Below are 19,184 nucleotides of genomic sequence, written 5' to 3' on the forward strand. Positions count from 1 at the left end.
ACTACACTTTGTTGCAATTTACTGTACGTCCAAATAAGTTTTGAAGATCACTTGTATTGTTAATCTGCTTTTCTAAACATGTCTGCTTTACTCTCGTCACTACCTTCCAAGCTACATTAAAGGACATGGACTGCAATTGGTCTTAGGTTCAAAAGACGACGGAAATTGGTATAGGGAGTTTGACAGTAGAGGACTAACAAAATAGGCTTTTCTAAACATGTCTGCTTTAGTCTTTACTAGTTTTTCCTTATAAAGGATGATAATTTAACCTATTCTAAGTGGGGTTGAGGGGAATTTAGTCGACCCAAACCTCCCCATTCACGCCTAACACTCGGAACTTAAAAACAGTGCTCTTAAATCCTCTCAAGGAAGAAACAAAGGTTCTTCATCTTCAAGTCTTTGTTCAAGGTTGTAAGCTAGGGGTTCCATTCCAGATATGTGGGATTTCATCAATGGGTATCCTTCTCATAATGTGGTATGCATTGTGCACTTTCACCTCAATTTTGCTGTTTCTTTGGTGCCTCCTCTTCTTGTTCCATTACTTTGTTTTCCGTTGGGAATTTTCTTTTTACTGCTATGGAGGTTCAACTATATCATACGCATCGTTATTAGATTATCAAGGTAAAACATTTTTAATTGTTTAAAGCCCTTTTGTGATGTCATTTAGTGTAGTGATGTATAACATCATGCTGTGATTTAAAGAATTCCTTATCTTTTGCCCATGCCTAGGCTAACGCCTTACTTTGTCTTTACTCTTCACGCATCATCTGGAATCGCCCTGCAAAACTTTGTGCAGCTAAGGTTATACAAATAGTAAGATTAGTGACTTGCTTTTGTCGAAGAATGACTATGATGATTGAATGTCTGTAATTCGTTTGTCTGCAGGTGGAGATATACATCCGTTGTTACGAGAAACAACCTTCGGTTATCCAAGGTACTGGAGCAGGAAATGATACCACAGCAGCTGGTGTCCTAGCTGATATCCTTGACATTCAAGATTTATTCCCTTGACCGAGTATTACACACTGAGATACAAACATTCGATCCTCATAGGACGAAAAATCGACTCTTCCTGTTCCTCTGCTTCCAGATTGGAGATTGAAATCAGGCTAAGAAAGCTCACGCATTTTTTGAAAAATTTCTTGATACACGAGAGTGCCTCATCAGTTTACAGTAGATTATTATGCAATTTCTCTCGTGCATAACGACTCAAATGGAACAGTGCAAACTGAGTCAGTTGCCTCAGTGCTGGACTAGTTTTTAGGATTTCACTTCAGCTTATAATCAGTTTGCTTTGTAATAACCATTTTGGTACCTCAACTTTTAATGTTATCACAATTTTAGAGACTTATCTCTTAGTTATTATGCTTTTCAATATATGAAATGATGTGATATCATGTTCATGATCTACACTTACCAGATAATCATTATCCTAAAATAGAAAAGAACTACTAAATGATATCAAGCAGGAAAAAGAACCATATAGCCAGTGTAGTTCCACAAATGATGTCTAAGAATGGAGGAATGATCAGTATAATCCTTCCCTCCCCTCGTCATTTCAACGTCTGGACACCAACCAGGCTCAGAAATTTAACCAAATATCAAGAGATGCTAAAAGAAACTTTTCTTTCACTAAACCTTACCAACTTGTTTGGAACTGAGGCATAGTTATTGTTATATCTAAAACTCGGAGACTACTGTACGATCAAAGTAGCAACCAGTAGGTCCTCCATCAGGCAAAAGAGCTAGCATGACAGGTCCTTCAGCTCCTTCCTCAACAGGCATTGTTCCTGTATGCCAGGTTATATCTGTGTTGACGAAACCAGGATGGACACAATTAATACACATTTTCAGGTACTTTCTTGCAAGAACTCTGGTGTAAGCATTAAGTAATAGTTTTGATATGCTATAGACTGGTCCACTCATCTGCCAACCGTTCACCTCGAGAGCATCTTGTTTCAGATCATGCAAAAAATTCTGCAGAATCTCGTCGATTTTTTCTTCTGTCAGGTTTACAATATCTCCGAGCTCCTTTCTCCTCTCCTCGTTTGGCATTCGCTGTGTGAGAAGAAAAAATCAACAAGAAATATGAAATGTTCAGCAACGACGAGAATGACTGTCTAACTCACATTTAAAGCACCTTTACGGGAGGAGACATTAACAATCCTTGGTGAAGGGGAATTTTGCAGCAATGGAAGAAGAGCTTCAGTAACATTCTTAACACCATAGTAATTAGTGTCCAAGCATAATTTGGCTTGCTTGTACGTTGTTTTCATCACAGCTTGAATGTCATCGAAAGTTTTCCCTGGTAACTGTTTACAATAACAACAATTACGTCTCAGTCTCAAACAAGTTAGGATCGGCCATATAAACAAATGCTCAAAAACTTGGCATCAATTGACAAGTAAGCACTTCAACTCATCCCACTATGTCTTGTGGACACTATGCTGTCGTGTCACATAAATTTTGGAGGCGTCTAAATGTGCATACTCGAAGTTGAAGTGTTTACTTGCCGATTGAGGCCAAGTTTGAGTTGTTTGTCAGAGCAAGATCAGACCACACACATGGACCATCGCCTACCTCAAAGCTTAGATATGAGATCGAATCGCAAAACAAAACAAGACCTAAGCATTGAGCAAATTATCTTACCCAGTCTACAAGATCTATGTTCATGGCCCTTAGGACATCTTCATTAGGTACAACTCCAGAAGCTCCAGCATTATTTACCTGCAGAAATTTATGAAGCAACTGTCCAATTAATATTTGCCTCGAGATCTAATGAGGAGCAATACATAGATTCATGCTCTTACCAGAATATCAAGCCTCCCATATTGTTTTTGTATGAACTTTGCTAAGGAATCAATGCTCTGAGCATTTTGAACATCAAGCTGATGAAACACAACATTTGAAAATCCTTGTTCATTCAGCAAGGATGTTGCTTCAGTTCCTCTCTTTTCATCTCTGGCAGTTAAGACAACTGTTACACCTGAATTGGCGAGCTGCTTAACAGTCTCAAAGCCAATTCCCTTGTTTGCTCCTGTAACAACTGCATACTTACAAGCATCTCCCATCACTTAAGTCCAATGTTTCTAACCTTTTCTCCTTTAGAATCCTTTCGGGGAGAAGAAAAAAGAACACTATTTCAAACGAAGGTACATATAGACTAATAGGACAAGAGTTTGAAATAACAACCTCACGGATCAGATGAAATGACGAATTCATTTCATCTACCTAAGCCTTAATTGACAGGATCGATTACCGGTATAAAGTTGATTAGTTGAGATTTCCGCAGCTGCTAACCTAGACACTACTGTTATTAAACCCAAAAAACCTCTCTCTTACCATACTACGAGTCAGGGGTAGAACTAATGGGACGCAAAGGGGTTCATCCGATCCACCCCCTCCCCGAAAAATAGCACCATACATGTATACAAAGCCAAAATTATTTTTTATATGTAAGCATAGTAATGTTTAATCCCCTTGAGACAATCAAAACCTCTCATACCCAATGTAGTTCCACAAAGTGGAGTTTGGGGAGGGTACGCATACATTACCCCTACCTCAGAGGTAGATAGGCTATTTCCAAAAAAAAAGTCCAAAGCATTTCTGAAAAAGAAGTAACGGAAGTACATAGTAATAACAAAAACAACAGACAGTAAACAAAATAGAAACTAGAACAAAACAATAGGATATATAATTGAGATCCAAGAAACAACAGATAGTAACAAAACAGAAACTAGAACAAAATGATACGATATATAATTGAGATACAAGAAAGTAACAAAACAAAAACTAGAACAAAATGATACGATATATAATTGAGATACAAGAAACAACAGATAGTAATAATACAAAAACTAGAACAAAACAATACGATATATAATCGAGGTACAAGAAACAACAGATATTAATAACAACAAACTACAGTAGCAAGACCTCAACTAATTCCAACAGAGATGTGCTACTTCTCACTAACTAACTCTGTCACCTGAATCCAAACAATATAGTAAACAATCAAAGACCAAAAATCAGAATCAATTCATTTTTGTGAAGATTTGAAAATATTGAGTTACCTGCAAAACAAATCTGTAAATGGGTTTGGCAATTGAAGGCCTAATTTCTGTTCTACTATCTACTACTGGTGTAATTAAATTTGATGGATAAATAAATGCAACATGAAATTAAAAAAAATAACAAAAAAGGGGAGAAAAAGAATGTTAAAAAAAAAGGAAAATAAATAGATTAGTCGACTTTAGAGGCACTGTTATAGGGACTAAAATCGTCATTTCCCCTTTTATATTATGTTGGGAAAAGGCTCAAATATGCCATCAACTTTTAGAAAAAGTTCATTTAAGTCATCCGTTAAAAGTTTGGCTCATCTATGCCATTACCGTTTAAGAAAAGGCTCATTCATGCCATTATTTTTTAACGGTGATTTTGTAAAACCATTTTTTACACGTGGCCAATTATAATTCGGCTACATCATTATTATTTTTTTTCAGAATTTTGATTTTTTATTATAAAAAAAATAATGACGTGGCCGAATTATAATTGGCCACGTGTAAAAAATGGTTTTACAAAATCACCGTTAAAAAATAATGGCATGAATGAGCCTTTTCTTAAACGGTAATGGCATAGATGAGCCAAACTTTTAACGGATGGCATAAATGAGCTTTTTCTGAAAGTTCGATGGCATATTTGAGCCTTTTCCCTATTATGTTTTCAATTCCCATTTTATTTTTTGAATCCCCCACCTGGGTGGGCCCCCTTTCCCCTAAATACACCTTCTCCTCTTGCTTCAATTATTGAATTGGGAAAAAGGATATTTTTGTTGTTTTTTTTGTGTGGCTAAAACATAGTTGTACCACTAGCAAAAAAGAGAGATAGGTGGATATATTATTTTCGTAGTTAGCAACGACAAATTTTAGTATGGTAGAAGCACAACCAACAAAAATTGTGTGGGGCTCCACTTATTCTTTGACACTTGAATAAAGTGGGTCCATTCTTTGACTTTAAAGCTCCAAACATTAGAAAGAAAGAGAAAATAAAATTTAAAATTGACATGACCCAATAAAATTATATTAAATGATATAAATAAAATGAATTATGGGATCCACTATTCTTTAAGCTCATCATATCCAAATAAAAAATAAAAAATCAGGACATCATTCTTCTCCAACTTCGAACGTTTTTCTTCTAAATTGAAATTTTTATCAAAATTATTTCTCAATATTAGGAATTGACAAAAAGAAAATTTGCTGAAATATTTTTGTCAGAAAATTTGAATCTCTAAATACAAATATAATTAAACTTGTATATATTCGAATGATTTTTGCAAAAAATATTCGAAATGATGTTCATGTTTGAATGTACTTTAATACAATCTCAAAAGTGAAAAGTGAGCTAAAAATAGATTATTTTTAAAAAGTAAATAATTTTTATGTTTAAATGGATCCTAAAAGTAGAAGTTAAAAAGAAATGAATTAGAAAGATGAAAATTTTAAAATACGATAAATGAAAAACGGTTTAATCCTACGATATGAATACAAATTATATTCGTATTTAAATTTGACTATTAATATCTTAGGTAATTATTTAACCATAAAAAATAAAATATATTTTTATTTATATTATAAAATGGAAGGAGTAATTGAATTGGTTTTCAAATATATTTTTTTAAAAGAAAAACTGACGAGAAAAAAAAGAAGAGAAGACCATGAAAGAGAAACAAAAGGCAAAGAAATAAAAATAAAAGTAGGTCCCATAAATCAGAATATAATTGCAATAAAAAATACCATCATACAACTAATACAAGTTGTACCTCTTTCATAGTAAATTTTTTCATTAGCAACGTGTTATATATTTTTATAGTGGATATATTATTTTCTTACTCATTTTAGGTATCCACATCAATTTTTGCACATTTTAGGGGCGACTCCTGACATATTTTTCTCCATTCCAAATTCCACAACTCGTGCTTCTAAATTTTAAATAATGGTAGAAAAATCTCAACTATCCCACCACAACTCATATCAGTTGTATTGGATATACAAGTGTAGACTAAAAAATATAACTATGCAAGTGCAAATATTTTTGAAGAGAACCAATTAACAAGCAAAATGCTCTATTAATGTATGGTATTTGTATATTTAAATTTTGATGTATGTCAATCACTACGTTATTGAATGTTTATTGTTTTTGATTATTTTTTTGCTTTGCAGTTTTAATTGTTGATCTGAGAATCTACTGAACAATATTAGCCTCCACTATTGGTGGTTCAATTTCTTCAAGAGTTATCATATTACCCTTTTTTTTTCTGAAAAGACTTTTGGTTCAATTTCTTCAAGAGTTCAATAGATATACTTTCTGCAATTTCTTGTTAGTTTGATTTGCTAACATGGAGAAAAGGCATTTTGATATCTATTTGATTTTTCTCTCTTTATTTTTCTTTTTTTGATTTGAAAGAACAATAAAATGGTGAATCCTTGTTTTCAGTTTATCCATTGGGACAGAGTTGTACATGGACCTAAATAGGGACCTTCAACATAGAAGAATAGAAGCAACAACATACAAGTGGGGTGTGTATGCGGACCTTACCACTAACTTGTAGGGTAGAAAAGTTGTTTCCGATAGACCATCGGCTCATGTAAACATAGAAAAAATAATACCTAGAGAAAAGGAAAAATGGAACAGAATCCCATTCTTCACAATTCTAAAACGTATACATGATATACAATGAGCTGTTGAAAAATGGACAAGTGCATAAAACAAAAGTAATGAATCGACATAAAGCAAAAGATACCTTCCTCTATTGCCTCAATTATTCAATTAGTTGAATTATACTTTTTGAAAAGAGTAAAAAGGACAGTTTTACTAATTACAAGCAAAAGAGAGAGAGAGAGCAATCATTGATCATTCTTGTTTGCAAATTACTCTTAACATTCAACAAGTAAACTAAAGCTCTTATAAACTGAGACTATTTGAAGATATATCTTCTTAAAGAATCATATTGTGTTTCCTTGTTTTGCTTTGCAGATTTCAGAAATGGAGATTGGCTTAGCAGTTGGTGGTGCATTTCTCTCTTCAGCTTTGAATGTTCTCTTTGATAGGCTTGCTCCTCACGGTGATCTTCTCAACATGTTTCAGAAGCATACAGATGATGTTCAGCTCTTTGAGAAGCTGGGGGACATTCTGCTTGGTCTTCAAATTGTGCTAAGTGATGCAGAGAATAAGCAAGCATCAAATCAATTTGTGAGCCAGTGGTTAAATAAGCTTCAGACTGCTGTGGACGGTGCTGAAAACTTGATAGAACAAGTCAATTATGAAGCTTTGAGACTTAAAGTGGAAGGTCAGCTTCAAAATCTTGCAGAAACAAGCAACCAGCAAGTAAGTGACCTTAACCTGTCCTTGAGTGATGATTTCTTTCTTAACATAAATAAGAAGTTGGAAGACACTATTAAAAAATTGGAGGGGTTGGAAAAGCAAATTGGTCGCCTTGGCTTAAAGGAGCATTTTGTTTCGACTAAACAAGAAACTAGAACACCTTCAACTTCTTTGGTTGATGATGCTGGTATCTTTGGAAGGCAGAATGAAATAGAGAATTTGATTGGCTGTTTATTGTCTAAGGATACAAAAGGAAAAAATCTGGCTGTAGTTCCTATTGTTGGAATGGGTGGCCTGGGTAAGACGACACTTGCTAAAGAGGTTTACAATGATGAGAGAGTGCAGAAACATTTTGGTCTGAAAGCTTGGTTTTGTGTTTCTGAGGCATATGATGCTTTCAGAATAACAAAAGGGCTACTTCAAGAAATTGGGTCAACTGACTTGAAGGTTGATGACAATCTTAATCAGCTACAAGTCAAATTGAAGGAAAGCTTAAAGGGAAAGAAGTTTCTTATTGTTCTGGATGATGTGTGGAATGACAACTACAATAAATGGGATGAATTGAGAAATATTTTTGTACAAGGAGATATAGGAAGTAAGATCATTGTGACGACACGTAAAGAGAGTGTTGCCTTGATGATGGGAAATGAGCAGATTAGCATGGACAATTTGTCTATTGAAGCCTCTTGGTCTTTATTTAAAAGACATGCATTTGAAAACATGGATCCTATGGGACATCCGGAACTTGAAGAGGTCGGTAAACAAATTGCAGATAAGTGCAAAGGACTGCCTTTAGCTCTGAAGACGCTGGCTGGCATGTTACGCTCCAAATCAGAGGTTGAAGGGTGGAAACGTATTCTGAGAAGTGAAATATGGGAGCTGCAAGACAAGGACATATTACCAGCGTTGATGTTGAGCTACAATGATCTTCCCGCACATTTAAAACGATGCTTTTCCTTTAGTGCAATATTTCCTAAAGATTATCCATTTAGGAAAGAACAAGTTATTCATCTGTGGATTGCTAATGGTCTCGTACCAAAGGACGATGGGATAATTGAAGATTTAGGCAACCAATACTTTCAGGAGTTGAGATCAAGATCATTATTTGAAAGGGTCCCAAATCCTTCTGAAGGGAACATAGAGAATTTATTCTTAATGCATGATCTTGTCAATGATTTAGCCCAAATTGCATCTTCAAAACTTTGTATCAGGTTGGAAGAGAAGCAAGGATCTCATATGTTGGAAAAAAGTCGGCACTTATCTTATTCCATGGGAAAAGATGGTGACTTTGAGAAATTGACACCCCTCTACAAATTGGAGCAGTTGAGGACATTGCTTCCGACATGTATTGGTCTCAATTATTTTTACCCTCTAAGCAAGAGGGTGCAGCATAACATACTGCCAAGACTAAGATCCTTAAGGGCATTATCATTGTCAGGTTATGAGATTAAGGAGTTGCCAAATGACTTGTTTATCAAATTAAAGCTCCTCAGATTTTTGGACCTTTCTCAGACATGGATTAGAAAGTTGCCTGATTCCATTTGTGTATTGTATAACTTAGAGGTACTTCTCCTGTCATCTTGTGCTTATCTTGAGGAGCTACCGCTGCAGATGGAGAAGTTGATTAACTTGCGTCATCTTGACATAAGCAACACTTGGCGCTTGAAGACGCCCCTACATCTGAGCAAGTTGAAAAGCCTCCAAGTGCTAATGGGAGCCAAGTTTTTTCTTGGTGGTTTGAGAATGGAAGATTTGGGTGAAGCACAGAACTTGTATGGATCTTTATCTGTTGTAGAGTTGCAAAATGTGGTTGATAGTAGGGAAGCTGTGAAGGCAAAGATGAGGGAGAAGAATCATGTTGACAAGTTATCTTTGGAGTGGAATGGAAGTAGTAGCGCCGACAATTCACAAACAGAAAGAGACATACTTGATGAGCTACGCCCGCATAAAAACATAAAAGGAGTCGAAATCACTGGATATAGAGGGACAACATTTCCAAATTGGTTAGCTGATCCTTTGTTTCTTAAGCTGGTGAAATTGTCTCTTAGCTACTGCACGGACTGTTATTCCTTGCCAGCACTAGGACAACTCCCTTCTTTGAAATATCTTTACATTGGAGGGATGCATGGAATAACAGAGGTGACAGAAGAATTCTATGGCAGTTTGTCCTCCAAAAAGCCTTTTAACTGTCTTGAGAAGCTTGAATTTGAATATATGCTGGAGTGGAAGCAATGGCACGTATTAGGAAATGGAGAGTTCCCTACACTTGAGAACCTTTCAATTAAATATTGCCCTGAACTCAGTTTGGAGACACCCATCCAACTTTCAAGTTTAAAAAGGTTTGAAGTTAGTGGTTGTCCAAAGGTTTTTGATGATGCTCAACTGTTTAGATCCCAACTTGAGGGAATGAAGCAGTTTGAAGAATTAGATATTAGGGATTGTAACTCTGTTACCTCCTTACCTTTTAGCATACTGCCCACTACCTTGAAGAGAATATACATAGATGGTTGCCAGAAATTGAAATTGGATCCGCCAGTTGGTGAGATGAGTATGTTTCTGGAGGATTTGAAACTGCATGAATGTGATTGTATAGATGATATATCACACTTACGAGCACGCTCTTTGTCTGTATATAAGTGCCACAACCTTACTAGGATTTTGATTCCTACTGTGACTGAAAGACTCCAGATTTGGGTATTTGAGAATGTTGAAAAACTATCGGTGGCATGTGGGGGGACCCAGATGACGTCACTGGATATTGGGTACTGTTCAAAGCTGAAGTGGCTGCCAGAACGTATGCAGGAACTCCTTCCATCTCTTAAGGTACTGCAACTGAGTAATTGTCCAGAAATAGAGTCCTTTCCTGAAGGAGGATTGCCCTTCAATTTACAATTCCTTGAGATCAGCGAGTGCAAGAAACTGGTGAATGGCCGAAAGGAGTGGCATTTACAGAGACTTCCCTGTCTCAGAGAGTTATGGATCTATCATGATGGCAGTGACGAAGAGATTCTTGGTGCTGAGAACTGGGAGTTGCCTTCCTCTATTCAAACACTTAACATAAGGAATCTGAAAACATTAAGCAGCAACCATCTCAAAAGCCTCACCTCTCTTCAACATCTTTGTATTGAGGGTAATTTACATCAAATTCAGTCAATGCTGGAACAAGGCCAGCTTTCGCACCTCACTTCCCTTCAAAGTTTAGGAATCGGGAATTTCCCTAATCTCCAATCACTTCCTGAATCGGCACTGCCCTCCTCCCTCTCTCAGCTGATCATTAATGAGTGCTCTAAGCTCCAATCCCTTCCAGTGAAAGGGATGCCATCTTCCTTCTCTAAACTATATATTTACAACTGTCCATTGCTCACACCACTACTAGAATTTGACAAGGGGGAATACTGGCCAGAAATTGCTCATATCCCCACTATACAGATCGATCGGGAATACCTTTAATGGTTAAAACAAATGGTGCTCTCACAAATGTAAGTTTTTCTTTTTCTTCAGAAGCATTCTATTTTTGTTTTCTTCCCTTTGCTTTTTTGTCAATTCTTTTACTTTTTTGAAATCTTGTTGAGCAGTGTGGTAAGTCTATTGCTCAAATCATATATGTTCATTGGGAAAACCTGTAATGATTAAAACGAGTGCTGCTCTGATAGATGTAAGTTATTCTATTTCCTTAATATATTTTGATTGTTTGTTAATTCTTTTTGACAAGTGTGTACCATCTATTGCTTCTTTGAAGTCGACGAAATATCTTTAGATCAGGATGAAATCTTTATATTTGTAAAAGAAATCTAGTATAGGTAGGAATTGAGATAATTTGCTCAAGAAAATTGATTGCTTAATATATGTTAGGGTCTAAGAAATGCAACCTCACTCTTCTCAATCAGGTAGCCAAGACCTTGATAAGAGTTACATCAAGCTTCAAATTTCAAGAAAGTGTAAACGACTTTGAATGCCTGCTGCCATTTTTTATGCCATGTTGTACCACATTGGTTTCAAGTTTGATGCGACTGCATTATTACATCAGTTTTTTTTTTTTCATATTCAAAGATCCAGAATATTACATCAGTTTTTTGGTTTTGATATGCAGAGAACTTCTAGGATCATGAAGTTTCCTCCAAATTATGTCCATTACTCAACCTTGAGTGACACCTCAGAGCTAGTGAAAGTCAAAGAAGTATATACTGCTCGTGATGAATTCAAGGTTAGATAACAAAATAATGATTTACTGGTGTTTCAGTTACCAAGATACTTATTTTGTAGTAATAGTTTGCACTCTCATAAATCAGCAAAATAGATTTCCTTCATTGGCACCCTCATCAGTCATCTGTCTGCGAAACAGAGAAATCAACGGTTTCAAAATTCTCTAGAACCCATTTTCATGAGCTTCAAGCCTTCAATTCTGATGACACAAAAGACATCAACAGAGTAGAAGAATTCAACCCAAGTTTTCAATTCCTGCTTCACCTGATGGGAAAGGTACAAATATTTTTTTCTTCTCCCTTTCTTACTGCGGCGCTAAATTGGTTTTGCCCCACTTTGTATCACAATGGTGTTGGAGTATATCGGTTTTCTACTGGTATTCAGATACTTAAAATGGAAAATTGCTTTTGAAAATATCGTTTTCATTGTTCGAATGTTGTTTAAATCATCTGCTGATCCAAAATTTTTATTTTTCTTGATCTTCTTCTATCTTTAGTTTTACATGTCTTCTGATTGAGTTATAATACATGTCTTGATTCTATAGAAGATGAGAAATTGTCAAATGCCTTTATGAAGTGTTTGCTAAGTTGATGTCGCCTAATTCACATTTCACTGAATTAATTTTCTGACCCAAGTTTATGCATATGTTTGCTCTAACGTTGAAAAGGAAAAACGACCAATGATATGTTAAGAATTCATCACCAACTTAATTCTTTACTTAAGATAAATCAAGAAAAATCTAGAATATTCCGGAGGTGTAGAGAATTGAAGAAAGATCTCTAGAATGAGTATTCTAGAAAGAATAGTCTAGAAATGTTCTAGAAAGAATAGTTCTAGAAAAAGATAGTTAGGAATATTCTAGAATAGAGTAGTATGTATCTCTCTAGATTCTTCCATCACCACCTATAAATAGAGGTGGTCCATTTGAGTTGTAAGCAACCAATCAAGAAAGAAAGCAAGAAACAAAGTAAGAGAGAAAACAAGAGTGAGTGCTAAGTCAAGAGTGTTGCTGAAGCAAGCAACAAGTGTGATCAAGATTGTAAGACCGAAGCGGGTCCTTACTTTGATATAATAAAATTCAAGTTGTGAGAAATCGATTGTGCCCGTCGTCTCCAAACCAATAATATTCAACATGATATGAATATTTTCTTTTTTTAAGAATACAAAGTCGTGATAAGATAGAAAATTTCGATGGTATTAATTTCGACATGGATCACCGTTAAGTACTTTGCTTGAGGTATAAATTTCTTTTTTCCCTGTTTAGAAATGTTTCCTGTAGCTCCTAATTGTGATGCTTCTTCATTTACACATTTTTAAAATTTCATCTTATAACAGCTATAAAGTGTGTCCGAGTCAATTAAATATTACAGACTTGGCTCTTCTTTGTTTAATTCACTTTCTTCAATTCGACCAGAAATATTCCTCTAAAGGCATGTCAATTTTATTATTTTACACGATTTCTGTTTGTGTTACTTTTTCGATTTCTAATTTGTTTTATGAATGTTTTTTACAGTTTCATTTTCGATGCTTCCAAGTTTCAGCAGTCCTGATTCCTAAAGTTTTCCGGGTGAGCATAGTTGTGAGTTGCAAGTTTTGCAATTCAATTTCTGTATTATGAATCATTGATGGACTATGATGAAATTTACTTTTCTTCGTAGAAAAAATATCAAAGAATTATACTACTATACTAATCAGGTTTGTTAATATTGATGCTGCTGATATTTATAATCACTTGGCTATTATGAAATACTAGTTCTGAGAACGTGCACGCTTGACTTTTATTATTATATAAAATTTATATAGGCCTAACTTATGTATAGAAACATGTGTAATATCAACCCAATTAACTTTAAAAAACAATAAAATATACATGTCATCATATGCATACAAAATGAAAAAGTGTTAAACAAAGCAATATATTGATCTGAAAAAGAAAGAATAATTGACAAACTAAAATTTTCATAAGAAAGTCTAGTGGACTAACATTTTATGTCCAATTTATAAAGGAAGAAACTATGTATGCCGTGATAGAATTATCAGCAGCCCAAGAATAATTCATAATCAAGCATAATAATAAGTTAATAGATGGTTAAGAGAGCCGACATATGAGAAATATCAATGAAACCCTTACCAGTCATATTGAAGATGAATTTAGAAGAAGAGGAGGAGGGGGAGAACATCAATGGATCTAGTCTAGCATGATTCACTCATCTGGCTATTTATAAAATTCTGAAAGCTTACTATTAGAAGTTGAAAAGAACTTTAAAACATTGAATTGATATGGGAAAATAAGTCAATCTAGAGTATTGAAATAAGTGGCAGTACCAAGGAAATTAATTCATCCGTATGTAAACTCAAATACATATTAATTATATTATTGTAAAACTTAATATGATATTCTTAATTAATGATAGAATATTTAATAAATTAGATATTTTATAACATTTTAATTTAATATAGGGGGAAAACAACAATTTAACTTTTTCCTAAATTTCTTTCCACTTTTAATAATATATATGATGGTATTATTATTATTATTATTATTATTATTAATGAAAAGCTGACTTTTCAAATTCCTCAGGCATTTTACTATTTCATTAAAAAAAATAGATTTCTAGCATCCCATAATATTTGTATTTAATATATAAACTGACTTTTCAAATTCTTCAGGCATTTTACTATTTCAATTAAAAAAGAAAGTAGATTTTTAGCATCCCATAATATTTATATTTAATATATAATAACTAATAATATATGATTTTAAAAAAAAGTTTTTAGTATAAGGGTAAAATGGTATTTCCACTTTACACTTTGGAGCTTCCCACTTTTAGTAATATATGATGATATATGATATGATATGATGATGATGATATGATATGATATATGATGATATGATGTTGAGGATATTTACAAATTTTATAAGCTCACAAAGGTCTGGTGAATATCAGATGTCTTTGTTTCGATGCTATTACTGTGTTATTTTAATGTGACAAATAGTAGTTGTGTGACTTTATTGTGTAGTGTATAAAATTCATGCTATTTTGATAATTTGGTTGATTCAGGATGAATGTCGATCGTATGATTACATGGATTCACAACTAGATATCAATGTCAGGGTTAGAGCTAGAAAATTTTCTGGAAGGTTGAACTACTTGAAAAAAATGAAAGCTACATTAATGAATACAGTTGCGAGATCAAGAGAAACTTTTTAGATCTGTTGTCAATATTCTTAGCAGTGTAACTCATGTGCACATTCTACAGCAAAAAGTAAGTAGAAGAACTCAATTTTTTGCAATGAAATGGCACCATTTTCTCACACTCAAAATGACCTTAAATTTCATGAATGAAACAATATGTATTACTTAGCTTGAAGCCCCATTTTCTTCCTTGTTTTCCCAACGTATAAATCCTTAGACTTGCTCATCTCAGGGACTAATCCAATGATCGTCGTGAACGAAAATTGAGCCACTGCTTCAAAGCTCGTATATTGCAAGTTTGCTTTCTTTTCCTCCGCTCATCAAAAGTTTCAAGTTCTTCACGGTCATTAGAGCATGTTTTTGAGCCGAATATCCTTGTTTAAGTTCCTGATAGGGAAGAAGCATTAGAATTCAATTGAATAACAACAACATACACAATATAATCCTACAAGTGGAGTCTGGGAAAAGTAGAGTTTACGCATACTTTATCCCTACCTTGTCAAGTAAGAACTCAATTGAATAGCAGAATCAAAATTCAAGTAATAGCTAGCTGCTTCAGGTCCTCTGGCAACTGTTATATTATCAAAATGCCTTCTAAATTCAACATATATATTCTTTAACTGTAGTTTCTCTTGCAACAACAACAACAAATCCTTATGTTTCTATGACCCTTGATTCTAAGATTTTTATCAACCTTCAATCTTCCAAAATTATTGATTCGATCCTTCAAATATGTCTCCCTTAACCACTCTGAACCCGGTGGCTTTCCCGTGCAAAGAAAAATGGCTGAATCCCGTGAAATTACTAGTAAATCTCGACATCTTTGTAAAAGAGTAGAGGAGTCACGATCAAGACAATTGGCTGAATCCCATGAAATTAACTTAAATCTAATATAAAAATAATATAACCTTTAACTTGGCCTCAACTCATATATATGCCCTCAAACTTTGGATGTGCGCAGGTAGACACTTAAATTTGTATAAAGTTAAATAAATAGACACAAACGTCCTAAGTGACATCTTACATGACAATTTTCATCTTACGTGGTGTCCTGTGTGTATTATGTCACGTAAGACTCATGTGTCTATTTGTTCAATTTTATACAAGTTAAACTGTCTACTTGTGCATACCAAAGTTGGAGGACATAAATGTGAAATGAAGTCAAGTTAAAAGCCATATTATTCAAAATTCAAATTTCATAGGGTTTGAAGTTTCAATTCCATTGATGGATAACGTTACAATTTTAGTGCAACACAATGGAACTTGAGATTCAAACAACCACTATGACCAAAGAACAAAAAAAACGGCTAACCGAGAGTCCTTGCCCGACTAAAAGAAAAGGTTTGTTGGTAGAATGGGGGTAGGCCGACAATTTTTCCGGATAGATCGAACTATTGAAAAAAAATAAAAAAGAAAGACCGAGTGTTATCACATTGATGCAATTCTAGTCAATTCCACTTCCAATTCATAGATCTAGTCACAAATTTACCTTTTTATCCTTGGCGGAATGTAATGGATGGTTCTAGATATATGAAGAAAATGTTTTTATTAGTGTAAATTTACTTCTTTACCTTGGTCTTTCTTTGTCTTCACATTTCTGTATAGTAGAAAAGAAAAATACAAGAGGGCATTTCTAGATAATTCAACATCTAAAATCATCCAAACAATGATCTACCTGGTGTCAACTATTAGCGAGTTTTAATTATTATTTTTTCTTGATCGGATTTTGGTAACAATAGATTCTTTGCTTAGTTGGCGAAAGTTTTATTTCCAATATAAATATGTGAATTTTGGTGGTATGTGGTCCCCACTAAATTATAGGTCAACTCTTTTTTCCCTTTTTAAAATAGGAATAATACATAAATAATTTCTTAGTACACGTTAGAACTTACTATATATGCTTAGAGTAATTATTTAATTCTACACCATAACTCCACGTTATTGCCACTATACCAAAAAGTCAATCCTCCCAATTTGAAACCATCCATTTACTCCAACCTACCCAATAACTTGAAGCTTGAGGCAATCCTCCCAATTCGAAAAGTCTTTTCTGAACATATGACATGTATTTATTGGTTTATTGTAAATAACAAATACTTTTTCTGTCTCGAAACCTCTAATTAAATACGATAAAATTATATATAACAAAACAACTACAAGGGAGAACTTTTAATCATTTCACTGTACCTCTAGATGTTATCAAATTCCCAACTTGATATGTTTTCAAGTATAAAAAAATATTATGAAGACAAAGTCTGGTTGTTGGGGGGAAAAGTTATACTCGTGGAAAAGACAGCTTAAATTCTTTTCTTTTTCCCTATAGCTGTCACTGTAGAAAACTATTGTTGTACCATTCTTGTTTGCAAATCACTCTTAGCATTCAACAGGTAAAGTAAAGTTGTTAGTAATTGAACATACAAACATTTATCTTCTCTAAACTATTGTTCTCACTTTACTTGTTTTGCTTTGCAGATTTCAGAAATGGAGATTGGCTTAGCAGTTGGTGGTGCATTTCTCTCTTCAGCTTTGAATGTTCTGTTTGATAGGCTTGCTCCTCATGGTGATCTTCTCAACATGTTTCGGAAGCATAAGGATCATGTTCAACTCTTACACAAGCTGCAGGACATTTTGCTTGGTCTTCAGATTGTGCTAAGTGATGCAGAGAATAAGCAAGCATCAAATCGACATGTGAGCCAGTGGTTTAATAAGCTTCAGAGTGCTGTAGATGGCGCTGAAAACTTGATAGAAGAAGTCAATTATGAAGCTTTGAGGCTTAAGGTGGAAGGCCAGCATCAAAATCTTGCAGAAACAAGCAACAAACAAGTAAGTGACCTCAGCCTGTGCTTGAGTGATGATTTATTTCGTAACATAAAGGATAAGTTGGAAGAAACCATTGAAACATTGGAGGTGTTGGAAAAGCAAATTGGTCGCCTTGGCTTAAAGGAGAATTTTGTTTCGACTAAACAAGAAACTAGAACACCTTCAACTTCTTTGGTTGATGATTCTGATATCTTTGGAAGGCAGAGTGAAATAGAGGATTTGATTGACCGTTTATTGTCTGAAGATGCAAGTGGAAAAAAGCTCACTGTAGTTCCTATAGTTGGAATGGGCGGCGTGGGTAAGACAACACTTGCTAAAGCCGTTTACAATGATGAGAAGGTGAAGGACCATTTTGGTTTGAAAGCTTGGTTTTGTGTTTCTGAGGCATATGATGCTTTCAGAATAACAAAAGGGTTACTTCAAGAAATTGGCTCAACTGACTTGAAGGTTGATGACAATCTTAACCAGCTACAAGTCAAATTAAAGGAAAGATTAAAGGGAAAGAAGTTTCTTCTTGTTCTGGACGATGTGTGGAATGACAACTACAACGAGTGGGATGACTTGAGAAATGTTTTTGTACAAGGAGATATAGGAAGTAAGATCATTGTGACGACACGTAAAGAGAGTGTTGCCTTGATGATGGCAGCGCTGATGTTGAGCTACAATGATCTTCCTGCACATTTGAAGCAATGTTTTGCTTATTGTGCAATATATCCCAAAGATTATCAATTTCGCAAGGACCAAGTTATTCACTTGTGGATTGCTAATGGTCTTGTACAGCAGTTGCATTCAGGTAACCAATACTTTCTTGAGTTGAGATCAAGATCATTGTTCGAAAGGGTCCCAGAGTCTGAATGGAAACCGGAGGGATTCTTAATGCATGACCTCGTCAATGATTTGGCCCAAATTGCATCTTCAAATCTTTGTATAAGGTTGGAAGAGAACAAAGGATCGCACATGTTGGAACAATGTCGGCACATGTCCTATTCAATAGGAAAAGATGGTGACTTTGAGAAATTGAAATCACTCTTTAAATCAGAGAAGCTGAGGACATTACTTCCAATCATTCTCCCGCCCTATTATAACAACGGTCAGCTAAGCAAGAGGGTGCTGCATAACATATTGCCAAGACTAACATCCTTAAGGGCATTATCGTTGTCACGCTATGAGATTGTTGAGTTGCCAAATGACTTGTTTATTGAATTAAAGCTCCTGAGATTTTTGGATATTTCTCGGACAAAGATTAAAAGGTTGCCAGATTCCATTTGTGGATTGTATAACTTAGTGACACTTCTCCTGTAATCTTGTGCTGATCTTGATGAGCTACCACTGCAGATGGAGATGTTGATCAACTTGCGTCATCTTGACATAAGCAACACTTCTCTCTTGAAGATGCCACTATATCTGAGCAAGTTGAAAAGCCTCCAAGTGTTAGTGGGAGCCAAGTTTCTTTTAGGTGGTTCGAGAATGGAAGATTTGGGTGATGTACATAACTTGTACGGATCTCTATCGGTTGTAGAGTTGCAAAATGTGGTTGATAGTAGGGAAGCTGTGAAGGCAAAGATGAGGGAGAAGAATCAT

General features: G+C 34.8%; 2 protein-coding genes and 1 pseudogene across 5 annotated transcripts in view; 2 read left to right on the forward strand and 1 right to left on the reverse strand.

Moving 5' to 3' along the window:
* Nucleotides 1-1,459: 1,459 nt before the first annotated feature.
* LOC102592171 (short-chain dehydrogenase/reductase 2b-like) lies at nt 1,460-4,231 on the reverse strand. Of its 3 annotated transcripts, XM_006340217.2 has the most exons (6): nt 4,074-4,231; nt 3,937-3,988; nt 2,811-3,112; nt 2,650-2,727; nt 2,130-2,312; nt 1,460-2,058 (listed from the first exon to the last, which is right to left on the reverse strand). In XM_006340217.2, the coding sequence occupies exons 3-6, from the start codon at nt 3,069-3,071 to the stop codon at nt 1,681-1,683; spliced, it is 900 nt and encodes a 299-aa protein (XP_006340279.1). In that variant the 5' UTR covers nt 3,072-3,112; nt 3,937-3,988; nt 4,074-4,231; the 3' UTR covers nt 1,460-1,680. The 3 variants fall into 3 exon arrangements, with proteins under 3 accessions (XP_006340279.1, XP_006340278.1, XP_006340280.1); XM_006340216.2 differs by lacking the exon at nt 3,937-3,988; XM_006340218.2 differs by lacking the exons at nt 3,937-3,988; nt 4,074-4,231 and having other exon boundaries at nt 2,811-3,930.
* Nucleotides 4,232-6,955: 2,724 nt separating this feature from the next.
* LOC102591499 (putative disease resistance RPP13-like protein 1) overlaps nt 6,956-19,184 on the forward strand; it is a 22,156-nt pseudogene continuing 9,927 nt past the window's right edge. Inside the window, exon 1 of the transcript XR_001475390.1 lies at nt 6,956-9,747. The product of XR_001475390.1 is annotated as a putative disease resistance RPP13-like protein 1 (transcript). The remainder of the gene's footprint in view (nt 9,748-19,184) is intronic.
* LOC102591840 (uncharacterized) lies at nt 10,953-14,902 on the forward strand. The gene is made up of 5 exons (XM_006340215.2): nt 10,953-11,038; nt 11,474-11,587; nt 11,673-11,862; nt 13,100-13,153; nt 14,649-14,902. Exons 2-5 carry the CDS (start codon nt 11,577-11,579, stop codon nt 14,796-14,798), a joined length of 405 nt encoding a protein of 134 aa, XP_006340277.1. The 5' UTR covers nt 10,953-11,038; nt 11,474-11,576; the 3' UTR covers nt 14,799-14,902.

Source organism: Solanum tuberosum, unplaced genomic scaffold, assembly GCF_000226075.1.
Source record: "Solanum tuberosum cultivar DM 1-3 516 R44 unplaced genomic scaffold, SolTub_3.0 scf00017, whole genome shotgun sequence".
Lineage (NCBI taxonomy): Eukaryota > Viridiplantae > Streptophyta > Magnoliopsida > Solanales > Solanaceae > Solanum > Solanum tuberosum.